Source organism: Tetrapisispora phaffii, chromosome 5 (assembly GCF_000236905.1).
Source record: "Tetrapisispora phaffii CBS 4417 chromosome 5, complete genome".
Classification (NCBI taxonomy): Eukaryota; Fungi; Ascomycota; class Saccharomycetes; order Saccharomycetales; family Saccharomycetaceae; genus Tetrapisispora; species Tetrapisispora phaffii.
In genome coordinates, this window is record NC_016524.1 from 343836 (window position 1) to 356521 (window position 12686).

At 32.2% G+C, this 12686-nt stretch overlaps 6 protein-coding genes across 6 annotated transcripts; 4 read left to right on the plus strand and 2 right to left on the minus strand.

Moving 5' to 3' along the window:
• Positions 1 to 141: 141 nt before the first annotated feature.
• Positions 142 to 3993, plus strand: UBP2 (ubiquitin-specific protease UBP2; the record flags this gene model as incomplete). The annotated part of the gene is made up of 1 exon (XM_003685650.1): positions 142 to 3993. The coding sequence occupies one exon, from the start codon at positions 142 to 144 to the stop codon at positions 3991 to 3993; it is 3852 nt and encodes a 1283-aa protein (XP_003685698.1).
• Positions 3994 to 4265: 272 nt separating this feature from the next.
• Positions 4266 to 5879, minus strand: CTS2 (putative chitinase; the record flags this gene model as incomplete). The annotated part of the gene is made up of 1 exon (XM_003685651.1): positions 4266 to 5879. The coding sequence occupies one exon, from the start codon at positions 5877 to 5879 to the stop codon at positions 4266 to 4268; it is 1614 nt and encodes a 537-aa protein (XP_003685699.1).
• A 740-nt stretch (positions 5880 to 6619) lies between these two features.
• On the plus strand, positions 6620 to 8029 carry LEO1 (Paf1-complex subunit LEO1; the record flags this gene model as incomplete). Its single annotated transcript, XM_003685652.1, has 1 exon — positions 6620 to 8029. The coding sequence occupies one exon, from the start codon at positions 6620 to 6622 to the stop codon at positions 8027 to 8029; it is 1410 nt and encodes a 469-aa protein (XP_003685700.1).
• Positions 8030 to 8522: 493 nt separating this feature from the next.
• On the plus strand, positions 8523 to 8986 carry PFY1 (profilin; the record flags this gene model as incomplete). Its single annotated transcript, XM_003685653.1, has 2 exons — positions 8523 to 8535; positions 8619 to 8986. The coding sequence occupies 2 exons, from the start codon at positions 8523 to 8525 to the stop codon at positions 8984 to 8986; spliced, it is 381 nt and encodes a 126-aa protein (XP_003685701.1).
• Positions 8987 to 9421: 435 nt separating this feature from the next.
• Positions 9422 to 10801, plus strand: TPHA0E01750 (uncharacterized protein; the record flags this gene model as incomplete). Its single annotated transcript, XM_003685654.1, has 1 exon — positions 9422 to 10801. One exon carries the CDS (start codon positions 9422 to 9424, stop codon positions 10799 to 10801), a length of 1380 nt encoding a protein of 459 aa, XP_003685702.1.
• A 225-nt stretch (positions 10802 to 11026) lies between these two features.
• TPHA0E01760 (uncharacterized protein) lies at positions 11027 to 11959 on the minus strand (the record flags this gene model as incomplete). Its single annotated transcript, XM_003685655.1, has 1 exon — positions 11027 to 11959. One exon carries the CDS (start codon positions 11957 to 11959, stop codon positions 11027 to 11029), a length of 933 nt encoding a protein of 310 aa, XP_003685703.1.
• Between the last annotated feature and the right edge of the window lie 727 nt (positions 11960 to 12686).

A 12686-nucleotide genomic window follows, 5' to 3' on the forward strand; every position in this document is an offset into this window, starting at 1 on the left:
GAGGAAACGTTTTGTGAACCTAGTTCAATAAAGGGAAATTACAACAAGCGTTTGGTTTGAAGAAGAGCATTCCTTGTTACTCATATTATTTGAAAAATCATTATTAAATACAATAGGTGATATACATTAAGGCAAAAAATAATGCTAGAAGATACATTAATTAATCATATTGAATATGAACTGGATTCCGAATCAATGGATGTGGATAATGACGTTAATTCAACTTCGAATCTGCAGATCGACAGTAATGTGTCAAGAGATGTTGGTACTGATGTAGAGTTATCAGATGAAATTCAAGTCCCTGTTTCAGTTATTGGTAATGAAATGGGTTTAAATGAGCTCGATGATGGTTCAAAATTACTATATCAAAATTTAATGAATATGTCCCCCCTTAAAACTTCTGAAAGAATACTTGATGATATACTTTCTAACATTCCATTAATGAAAGTTATCAACAGTAAAGAGAACTGCAATACATTAAGATATAACGAGCAATTTAATAATAGTATTTTAAAACAACCGATGATAGAATACTCTAAATTGAGAGCCACTGTACATCCAGATTCAATCGGCTCAATAGTTGATCAAATTGTTATACAATCAAAATTTGAGTATAAATCTGTTACATGTCCAAATCATAATAAAATTGAGGTGTTTATGGGGGTGTTGATCGATTCAACCCAGAAAGCCAATACCCTTGATGATTTATCCAATATTATCATTAATCATGTAAAAATTACAGTAAAAACTAGAACAGTATTAGAAAGGACCCGAAGATTAATGGGACTCTCAAAATTTCATTTAGTTAAAGAGCTACATCCATTTGATCAGAAAGATTTATTAACCTTTGATAAAAACGCTGCAAACTTAATAGATCACGCGATATATGTTTCTGAAGATACGAACAAATTGATATTAATTGAAATATTCAATCCTGAGTTTGATTCTCAGGAAGAAAGAGGATTGTTTACTCCGAATGTGATAAATCAAAGGTATTTACATTCTTTAGCTGAAGGAGAAGAACCTAGCACCGAGGATATTCCAACGGGAATTGAATGCATTAACACTTTATTTAAAGTTTTTAAAGGACCATTAACGAGAAAATCAAGCAATGACCCTATAAAAAGAATAAATTCAGACAACCCAATTTTAAGGTTGCATATGAACCCAGAATGGTTAGTATCAAAATATGGTTTCAATATGGTACTTGAAAAGGATGTAGAAACTGGTGATGAATTTACAGAATATGAACCTCCAGATTTAACAGATTATGTTTCAAATCAACAAACAAGAAAAATCAGAGAATCTGTAACTAGAAAATGTTTAGAATTAATATTTTTTGGTAAAATGATGATTAATTTGCTTTCAAAAGAGGAACTTGAAAAATCATCTAAATCATTGCGCACATTTAATTTGTTACAAACATCTTTTTCTACATCGTTTTTTAAGCTGCTAATTCAAGAAAGAGGTGTAGGCTTACCAATCGAAAATCAATCTAATTATAATATAGATTACCATTTTATTAATCTATCTGTTTCGTATCATTATTCAGAAAGGGATATTATCCAGATGTTTGAGGTAATCAGTAAAGTCGATCCTGACAACATTGGTCATTATTACGATTCACTGCAGTTTATAGCAAATGCTAAAGGTTCCTATCAATTAATAGCTTATTGCTCTAAACTTGATATTGTCGGCCAAGAGTCTTTGGAAACGGCAATTAAAACATTTAATTTAGATTTGTCAGTAACTGCTTTATCTTCATTGGAAGATTCTGTTATAATGTCAATATATCAAGCTGAATTGAAAAACAAAAGTTTGTCTCAAGAGAGACATGTTAATTTGAGAAATGCATTACAAGTCCTAGCATCTTACAAAAAGTCAAAGAAATTGAAATTTTTTGTAGATTATGAACCATATTTAAATACTCGCACAGCATATAATATGTTAGAAATTGATGAGTCTATTGACGACGACATCATTCAAACAGCATATTCAATAAAAGTAAACGATGCACCAGGCTTGAAATTGGATTGTGATAGAGCATTGTATACTATAGCTATAGCAAGAAGAAGCATTTCTTTGTTTAATTTCCTATTAGAAAACAATCTAATTTTTCAGGAGTACTATACAGCCGATACATTCTCTTATACATCTGCTTTATCTTTATTGCAAGTTAACGAAAATGCTAGTGACGAGAATATTTTGGAAGTATTTCAAAAAAAATGGTTCGAGGAAGCGATGGTTGCTTTTGATCATCTTTTAAAGCTGAAAGCAGCTTTAACTAAAATTGCATTTCAGCGTAACTCAAAATTAATTAGTAATTTCTTAGAGACGGGTGTCATCGACCCAAGTTGTCTTCCAGCAGAGAATTGGCCTACAGGTCTAAATAATATTGGTAATACATGCTATTTAAACTCTCTACTACAATATTATTTTGCAATTTCTCCTCTAAGAGATGAAATTATTAACTATACCAAAACAGTCGATGACATTGAAAATAATTTACAGTTACAAGGAATTACTCGTAGGGTTGGTGGAAGAGTGACAAACACAATTGAAGTTGAACGTTCGGTCCAATTTGTTTATCAACTTAGAGATTTATTTTCTGAAATGATTTATTCTCACTCTAGATGTGTAACACCGAAAAAAGAGCTTGCTTATTTAGCATTTGCTCCAAGCAATGTGGAAGTTGAGTTTGATTCAGAAGACGGTAAATCACAAAGAGACAATATCAGCACTGAAACTGTCGATGTAGGGGCTGATGGTAAGAATGATAATTTACTGGTTGATTTTGATTCGAATATAGGCGCAAATGGTAGAGATGAAAAGCTACTTGTTGATTTAGATTCAAATATAAGTGATAAAATAAAAGAAGAGGAAGTCAAAAAAATTAATACGCTAAAACCTGTCACTTCTACTCGTGTAGCAAAAATTAGCCCAGATCAATTAGAGAATGCTTTAGAAATGGGTCGCCAACAGGATGTTACTGAATGTATCGGTAATGTTTTGAATCAACTGGAATCAGCATCCATTCCATTATCTCTAGATGACGATGAAGAACAGAATGATTTATTAAAAAATTGTTTTTTGGTTAAGACTAAACAGAGCATTATACCATTGGAGAAAAGCAAGCCACCCAGAAATAAAATTGAAAGATTTTTATCATTATTAGTAAATATCGGAGATCACCCTAAAAATATTTACGATGCCCTTGACCTATACTTCAATGATGAACTTTTACAAATGGAAGAATATGGTGAAGTTAGAAAAACTTTATCGATTACAGAATTTCCTTCTATACTACAAATCCAAATTCAAAGAGTATATTATGATCGTGAAAAATTTATTCCTTTTAAATCAATTGAGCCTTTGCCTTTTGGTAATGTTTTATACATGGATAGATATGCTGAATTGGATAATAAGGAATTGATAGACACGAAAAATAAAGCTAGGATTATGAAGAAAGAATTGGCGAATATGAAGAAGAGACAAAAAGAACTTTTAAGTAGGAACGAATTAGGATTATCAAGAAAAGAGTCTCTAATTGAAACCAAGAGATTGTTGATGTCCGATGTTTTGGATAATAATGGAATTGACGTACCAATGAAAACATCTCTTATTTCACAAATTGAAGCAAATTTACTCGAAATTGATAGGGAATTAACAACTTTATTTAATAATATTAGAGATATGGAATTAAATATCAGCAACATGTTTAAAGAATTTCAAAGCATTAAATATAACTTGTTTGCTGTGTTTATTCATAGAGGTGAAGCAAGTTATGGTCATTATTGGACCTATATAAAGGATTTTCAACAAAATAGCATTTGGAGAAAGTATAATGATGAAACCATTACAGAAGTCCCTGATTCCGAAGTATTTAATTTTATCGAAGGAAATACCGCAACGCCGTATTTCTTAGTATATGTTAAAAATGAGAATATTGATGATATTGAGCCATTGAAGAGAATAGTTTCTGATTGCGCATAATATTAACAGTGTATAGTATTAGTTTTAAAAGCACATAATAATATAGAATACAACTTCGACTTTCTGATTTATATGATAAAGAGCATACTATTTTTTGTTTTTAAAAATATTTATATAATTGTACAAAATTAGATAAATAGTAATATATTCAACTCTCTTGATGATAAAAAAGTGTTTATATAAATAAGAGCTAAAAATTTGTTGATAGATAACAATGATTTTCGAGAATGAATATTAGTGATTGTTTTCTTTATCAACTATATGAACTTATATTATGTTTCATTCATTCTATTCAGAACAGATAATATGTAACCAGACAAAAACCCTTGTTTCCCATACTTCATGAGGTAATATTCAAGTACTTTTCTATTGCTAAACATAGATTTCTGTTTATCTATATTATTCATATCAAAAGTGAATGAATTAATAAGTGATAATTTAGGGTTATTTAATTTTTCTCCACATGCTTCCCATAAAAAACCACCACCAAGATTATTATCTCTCACATATTTGGATTTGATTACCATTGATTGACTATTATCGTAAGCCACAAATATTTTGGATTTTGGATCATAACAATATGCTGAAACAGACTCCTTATCAAACTCTTCCTTTGAACCTTTGATAGGTAACTTATTATAAAGCCAAACCCCTGGTTCATCTGGTGATGAGCCAGAAACACCATTAAACTTTTTACCCGTCAATTTACCATTAGTTTTTGATTTCGAAACTCCAGAGAAACCTCTTCCATATGCTGCCATGCCCAATATTATTTTTCTTGAGCTGATCTTTAAATTATCCTTCATATATTTTACTGCATTGTCCCCACATAGTGTTTCATTGGAGTTTGATTGTGACCTTTTCATGACAGAACCTGAAACATCTGGTGGTGAAAACAAATTTGAATGATATCCTGTCACATCTGACCACTCCCCACTGTAATCATAAGTCATCATGTTCCATTTATCTACAAACTTGTCCATTTGTTGCACTGGCAATATTCTTAATTTTTCATCAAAGGCAGGAGCAGCTATTGATAACTCAAAATGTGGATAAGAGGTGTTATGACTTATCGCGTCTTTGTAAATTGTTGCTTCCAGTTCTAACATCTTCATTTTTAGCCTTTTTATGATATCCAAATACATCATTGGTTCGAAGCCGTCATCCTCGGGAAACTCCCAATCTAAATCTATTCCATCAAAGCCATACATAAACATGGTGTCAATACATGAATTAATAAACTTATCAACTTTTTGAGGATCTCTCACCATTTTCGGAAATGCTTCTCTATTAGACCATCCACCAACAGACATGAAAACTTTAAAATCTGTTGACTTGGGGCCATGTATAGGAATTCTTGTATTTCTTAAATAGAAGAATTCCCCAATACAACCCATGGGAAGTAATTCCTTTTTCATTGAAATTGGAACTGAATCAAAATCATTATCTACTTGACCCAATGATAGGTATAAAGGCTTATACATATCAATTTGAAAATCAGACCAAGTATCACTTGATTTAATGGTACCCTCATCTCCATCTACTAAAAGAAAAGAATAATAAACGTGTGACACTCTGGAAGTATCAATGTCATGTGGAAAGAACAGTCTTGGAGAATATGGTGACCAATTCGAGTAATAAACACCCATGGAGTACAGGCTATTTTCTGTACCATTGTTCTGTTCTGAATTTTCTGGTTTCATTATAGGATCATACTCCCTGTCATGTTGATTTAACTCACTAGAAATATTTCCAGGCTTTGCATCAAACCTCTGAAGCTGGTCAGTGTATTTCTTGTATATGTTGTACAGAACCATTTCGAAGCCAAAAGTTACTGCAGCAATGAAAATGCAACTCGAAAAAATATATATATTCGGATTTACCATGATTATTACAACAACAAACTTTAAAGTATGGTATTAACAGTTATTAAAATGTAATTAATAATATTTTTCGGAAGCCAAATGTAGTATCTTCGAAATTGTGACCAGACAGTATGATATAATATTTCAAATCACAAAAAACAAACGAAAAAATCATTAACTATTTTTAGTAAGACTTAAGTTTCAATTTATAAATATTGATTCTTCTGTTATTCATTTGTTTTGATACAGATATATTTATACTATTTATTAATGCATTTTATGAAAGAAGAAGAATTCAAATCCAAGTTCTTCACAACCCCACCTCTAGACCATCATTAAATGTGGTTGCATCAGCAAAAAAATTTAGCTCCCAAACATAACGTTTCTAACACATTGCATTGCCATTATAGTATCGATTTCTTACCTTGAAGAATTACTGTCACCTTGTAAATATCATTAAATGTATAGTTTCAAACTTAGAAAATGCTCTTCTTTTTGCTATTTAGCTTTTTTTAATTTTCGAATTTTTGAAATTTTAAATATTTTTTTTAAAATTATTGAAATTAGCAAAAACACAAATTGAACAAAACTGTTAGACTAGTTGACTTAAGAGAAGAGCGTGTGTTTCCTTTGAACAATTTGATCGGAAAATTTAAATATTCATTTAGATATAGCAGTTTATTCAGCTCTAATTTTAGCTAGTTTTCTTTCCAAGTGGTTATTTTGCTCTGTGAGAAAGAGAAAACCAATATACTCTAGAGATGTCAGCTGAAGAATCCGCTCAGGACCCTGTTAATTCAATGGCTGCTGTAACAGGTGAAAAAAATGCTAATGAGAATGCTACCATAGTTGAAGATAATTCTGTGGCAGAACAAGTTGAAGAACAAGGAGGGGAACAAGTGGAAGCGGAAGAAGAAGAAATCGATGATTTATTCGGTGATGATGACAACGAAGAAGATGATGGCGAGGATGAGTCTATTCTTAGAAAGAAAAGAGGCGTCGCTGAGAGTGGTGATGACGACGATGAGCATAATGATCATGATGACATTGCTAGAAGACGTAGAGGGTATATGGATGAAGATGAAGATGAAGAACATGCTATGTACACAAGAAAGTTTTATGGTGATGAAGATGTTAATAAATATGATGAAGATGAGAATATGCATGAATTCAAAGAAGCTGACGTGGAATTGGTGAGACATATAGTTCCTTACAAAATCTTAGAACAGAAAAATGATAATTCTAAAGATGATGCCACTAGTAAAAATTCTACATACTATGCTAGAATTCCTCCATTTTTAACTATCGATCCTGTTCCATTTGATCCACCACAGTTTGAGTCTGAAGTGAAAGAGCGTCTAGAAAACACTACCAATGTTAAGGATCGAATAGGTGATAGATTGATTGATGAAAATACTATTCGTTGGAGATATTCGCGTGATGCAAACCAAACTGTTTTCAAAGAATCTAATGCACAAATCATTCAATGGTCAGACGGTTCCTATTCTTTAAAATTAGGTGATGATTATACTGATCTGTTGGTCAATGACATAAGTAATACATTTCTGACAGTTTCCCATGATCAACAGGAATTGATGCAATGTGTGGATGGTGGTGAGATTTCTAAATCTGCAATGTTTGTTCCAATTTCCACCAATTCTAGACTACATCAAAGACTATCCAAAGCCATTGCTAGAAGAGATCAGAACTCTACGGAAAGTCCACGTTCGATGATCATTAATGTTGATCCAGAAATTGAGAAGAAGGAATTGGAGAAGAAGCAAAGTCAAATCTTTAGAGATAGAAGGAAGAGAAAGCAAAGAGAAATAGAAACTGAACAAGAAGCATTAGATTCTCCAGGATTCAGTCAAGGTAATTATGGCTCATCGAGTTCCAGAAAACGTGGACAAACACCATCTTACGATCCTCGTAGAGAAAGAGCTGATGAATACGAAGAAGATGACTTCATTGTTGATGATGAAGGAGAAGAAGATGATGACGTGGAGGATGACGTGGAGGATGAAGAGGATGAAGATGAGGAAGAAGAAGAGGAAGAAGAAGAACGTAACTTAGAAAGATTAAAGAATTCCAAGACACAGAATGATTTTGAAGTAGAAGAAGACTCGAAGAGAAGAAAAGTTGCAGTCATCGATGACGAAGACGACGAATAAACATTGTAAATTTATATAATATATTATTTAATGAATAACAGAGAGTACATAACCCACCACTAACTCATTAATTGAACATCTTCATGGATCAACTCGTTAAGCTCTTATGGGTACTATAACTACAATACAGAAAACTGTGTTTTACCCGGCTTTACAACCGTTTACCAACGTCGTGGTCACGGGCAACGACATAGTTAACGAAATAATTATGCAATAACTCCTATGGTTTCCGGAAATTGAATTAATCACCAACATCATTAAACATCATAATTCATTTCAACTTTAAACAAAACATTTTACAATTAATAATTAACTTAAGCTGATAGTTAACTCATACTAAATTCAATCATTTAAATTGTCTCCCTTTCATTTGGTTGTCTTGTGTTTTGGTTCTTGTCTTTTCGATGATATAACAGCATTGATATTGATTTTGATCTAGGATACCCTAATTGCAAAAGAGCTTCAAACACTATAGAAAATATAAATATATACAATGTCTTGGCAAGGTATGTGGTTTTTGAGATTTTAATTTGTTTAAATTGTCGTTTGATAATGTTTTTACTAACAGTTTCTTTTTTTTTGATAATAGCTTACACTGATAACTTATTGGCTACTGGAAAAGTAGACAAGGCCGCTTTATACTCTAGAGCAGGTGATGCTGCATGGGCTGCTTCTGGTGGTTTGAGTTTAACTGCCCAAGAAGCTACCGAAATTGCTAAAGGTTTCGATGATCCATCTGGTTTACAAACTACTGGTTTGCACATTCAAGGTCAAAAATTCATGTTATTAAGGGCTGATGACAGAAGTATCTACGGTAGACATGATGCTGAAGGTGTTGTTTGTGTCAGAACCAAACAAACTATTATTATTGCTCATTACCCACCAACTGTTCAAGCTGGTGAAGCTACCAAGATCGTTGAACAATTGGCTGACTACTTGATCGGTGTTCAATACTAGGCTGAATATTTCTAATATCGTTTGTCATGGTATTTTTTTGATTAATAAAATAGATAAGCAAGCCATATATAAATAGAATGAAATAAGATAAAATAACATAAAATAAATTGAATTAAAATATGATTATACACTCTTTTTATACCATTGTTAAATTAGTTCAATCTTGCAACCTATTATATTCCTGATAATTAGTTTACGGCGCTTTTCAAATTTATGTGTCTTACGCTCTCTCTCTAAACTATGTAACAAAATATTATATCGATTCATTTATTCAATTGTATATTAATAAAACAGTTGTATATCAGATCAAGCTTAGTCGACTAATTATTTGCAATTATTGATTGGTATATCTACAAGGATTTAAACAACATTAGCTTTGCAGCAATATAAGAAATATTGAAGGATTCTGTGTCAGATTCGTGTACAGTTAACAAAATGATCAGGGATTCTATCGTTTTCTCAGATACTAAACCTATTTACGTAACACAAGTGCTGGTAAAAAATGGAGGGCCTGGAGTTGTGCTCTCTGATACTTTTTATGAAAATATATTGTATGATGTGATTTCGAATCCAGTGAAGAGTGTTCAGGATGTCAATCTTATATTTCAAAATATACGCAATAACTTGATATTGAGTGGATTGTACAAAAATGTTGATGTTAAGCTAGATCTCGATGAGAGGGCGTCGTTATTAAATCATTCGTTGAAACTGTCCACTGAGCAAATTGGAATTGAATCAGTGGTTCCAATTTCTGCAACTTTAAATATGACACCCTTATATTTGACACCTTATAAAAATTATGTCACTTTCAATACTTCAAATACACAAAATTCAGTCAGTTTAAATAGAGATTGGATAAACTTGTTTGGAACATCAGATACAGGTACTATAAAATTATCTGCCGATTTAAATCAAACCAAGTCAGAAATCGACAAAAAATCAATTGATGCAAAGTTTACAATGCCTTTATTAAGAAATTCATCCATTAGAACTATATTAGAAAGTAAGTGTTCAATAGCTAAACCAAGAAATGATACAATGAAACAGTTTGAGTTGAATATTGGTTTGACAAAACTGAAACTTATAGGTGGAATAAAGTCTCTTCCAATATTTTATAGTGGTCTGAATATTCAAAGAAAACAAACTACGTTAGGCCCTCTTAGCGACGAAGAATCAGAAACTGAAATCATTGGTAACATTAGCGATGAAGTGATCAACAGTTTAAGTTTAAAATCAGAATATATAACTGATTCAAGATTTTACACATCTAAGTTTCCTAGTGGTGGACATCTTTTCAAATTAGTTCATCAGCATGTTCTTAATGAAACTAACTCCATATCTAATGAAATTAAGAAAAATATTTCAAATATTAATATGTCTTTTGAAAAACATATATCAACATTAAATGACCAAATTACTAGTTCATTTATTTTTGATGGTCATGTAGGTGTGCCATTGCAGTCTACTTTTGCAAACTTGAATAGTGGTGAATTTTGGGATAATGAAAAAGAAATCTTTAAGACTTTATGCCAAAATGATATCAAAGTCAGTCACAAAGTTGGTCTGGTCTCCTCTTTCAGGGTTCCAAACATTCCAATCACCTCTCCGATACGATTCCAACTTTCTGTGCTTGGTATAAACAAATCTAAAAGGATGGCCGAATATTTAAAGAATTATTCTGCTGATACTGGAGTTTCGTTAGTATATAAGGGAGACCATTCTCAAATGAAGTTGTCATATCAAATCCCATTAATTCATGGAAACGACAATAAACATAGCGGACTCTCATTTGATGTTGCAGTAACTTATTGTTAAATGTTTTTGCATAACAAACTTATTCATATTCCTTTTATATATACTTAATATTCCTCAAGATAATAAATAGAAAACTTGAATTCCTTCCAAAAGGTTACGTAACAAAACAACGATTACATATCTGTACATAATTCTACACCTTCAAAGCAATTGAAAGTCAAGTCAACTTTGCATGAGTAATCATTAATTTAAGATATATTCATAGTACATAAAACTATAAAGTGTTTAAACAAATGGAATAAATGGAGTCCAGTTTGGTTTGACAGATCTCTTTTCACCGACCTCTGAGGAAATGTTATTTAGTTTAGAGAATTCTTCAGCTGGTAATTCCATAGTTTGTAAGTTTGAAATAATTCTTGACTCAGTAACAGATTTTGGCAAGACAACAATTTTTCTTTGAATTAACCAACTGAAAACTACATTAGCTGGAGGAATGGCAAGTTTCTTAGAAACTTCATTAATTGTACCAAGCTCTAATATTGGAGCACCTGTACTACCTAATGGAGAGTAAGCTTCTACTACAATGTTTTTCGACTTACAAAATTCAACTAATTCAAATTGCGGTAATAAAGGATGTAATTCCACTTGATTGACCACTGGGACTTCTTTATTACCAGGAGAGGCTAATAAATCCTTAATGTTGTTAATTGAAAAGTTTGAGACACCGATAGACTTCACTTTAGATTTTGGTAAAGCTTGCATTAGTTCCCAGGTCTTGATAAAATCCCAAGATGCTAAATCTAAGTCTCTTGTTCCATCTTCGTTCATTGGAATTTGTAAATAATTGTTATCCTTTTTACATTGAGCATCATTAATTGGAACAGGCCAATGCATTAAGTATAAGTCAACATAATCCAGTCCCAATCTTTCCAAGGATTGGTTTAGAGCATCATCAGGGTGTCTGTGCTGTGTACCCCATAATTTAGTAGTAACAAAAATTTCACTTCTTCGAACACCAGAATCTTTAATGGCTCTACCGACTTCTTCTTCGTTTCCATAAATTGCAGCAGTATCAATATGTCTGTATCCAGCTTTCAAAGCAGCAACAACAGCTTTGTAAGCATCATTTTCTTTAGATTGCCATGTACCTAAACCAACATAAGGCAATTGGTTGCCATCATTTAAAGTGACTTTAGCAGTTGAATTGGAGAGAGTCATTGGTATATAGTTATTGTGTGTATATATAAAATTTACAGTATTGGATAAATCTAGCCTATAGAATACAAACAGACAGAAGTGTATAAATACAAATACGGTTATACAAGAAGAGCAAGTGGTTCAATTTTCATCGAATAAAGCCTTGTTTATATATCAATTGGATTGCATAAAACATTCGCCTTATCAACAAACATTTAAAATAAAATCCCTCTGTCTCCTCATCTTTTGTGACAATGTTCCACATTGGTGAAGGGAAACTATTGTTAATAATGCATTGTGTTGCAAGAATTAAAACCATCTTTAGTTCATGAGAAATATACTCTACATCTCCCCTCGTTGAATTATATCTTGTTCATTCCACAATGATTTGATAATTCAAGTCAACTGTTGCCACACATCTTTTCAAAGCAAGCATTCTGAGGTAACTACAATCTCAAAACCCATAAACGTTGAAAATAGATGTGGGCGAGCACCAGGTTCCTTCAAACCCATTAACTGTTAAAATTGTTATAACAAGGTACCTTTTGGCAAACGACTATAGTATGTGGTGGTTGGGTGTTATTTTATCGACATTTCGGAAGACGGTCGTCCGGAGTGGGAAAAGGTCATCATGGGTTTAGGGTTTCCCAGTTTGGTTAAAGGCCCTAATGAGTTCTTGTTGCAAAACCGTGTTAGTATAGGGTTCAATGACATTCAGCTGAGAGATGCATTGTTAAACTTCTCAGTT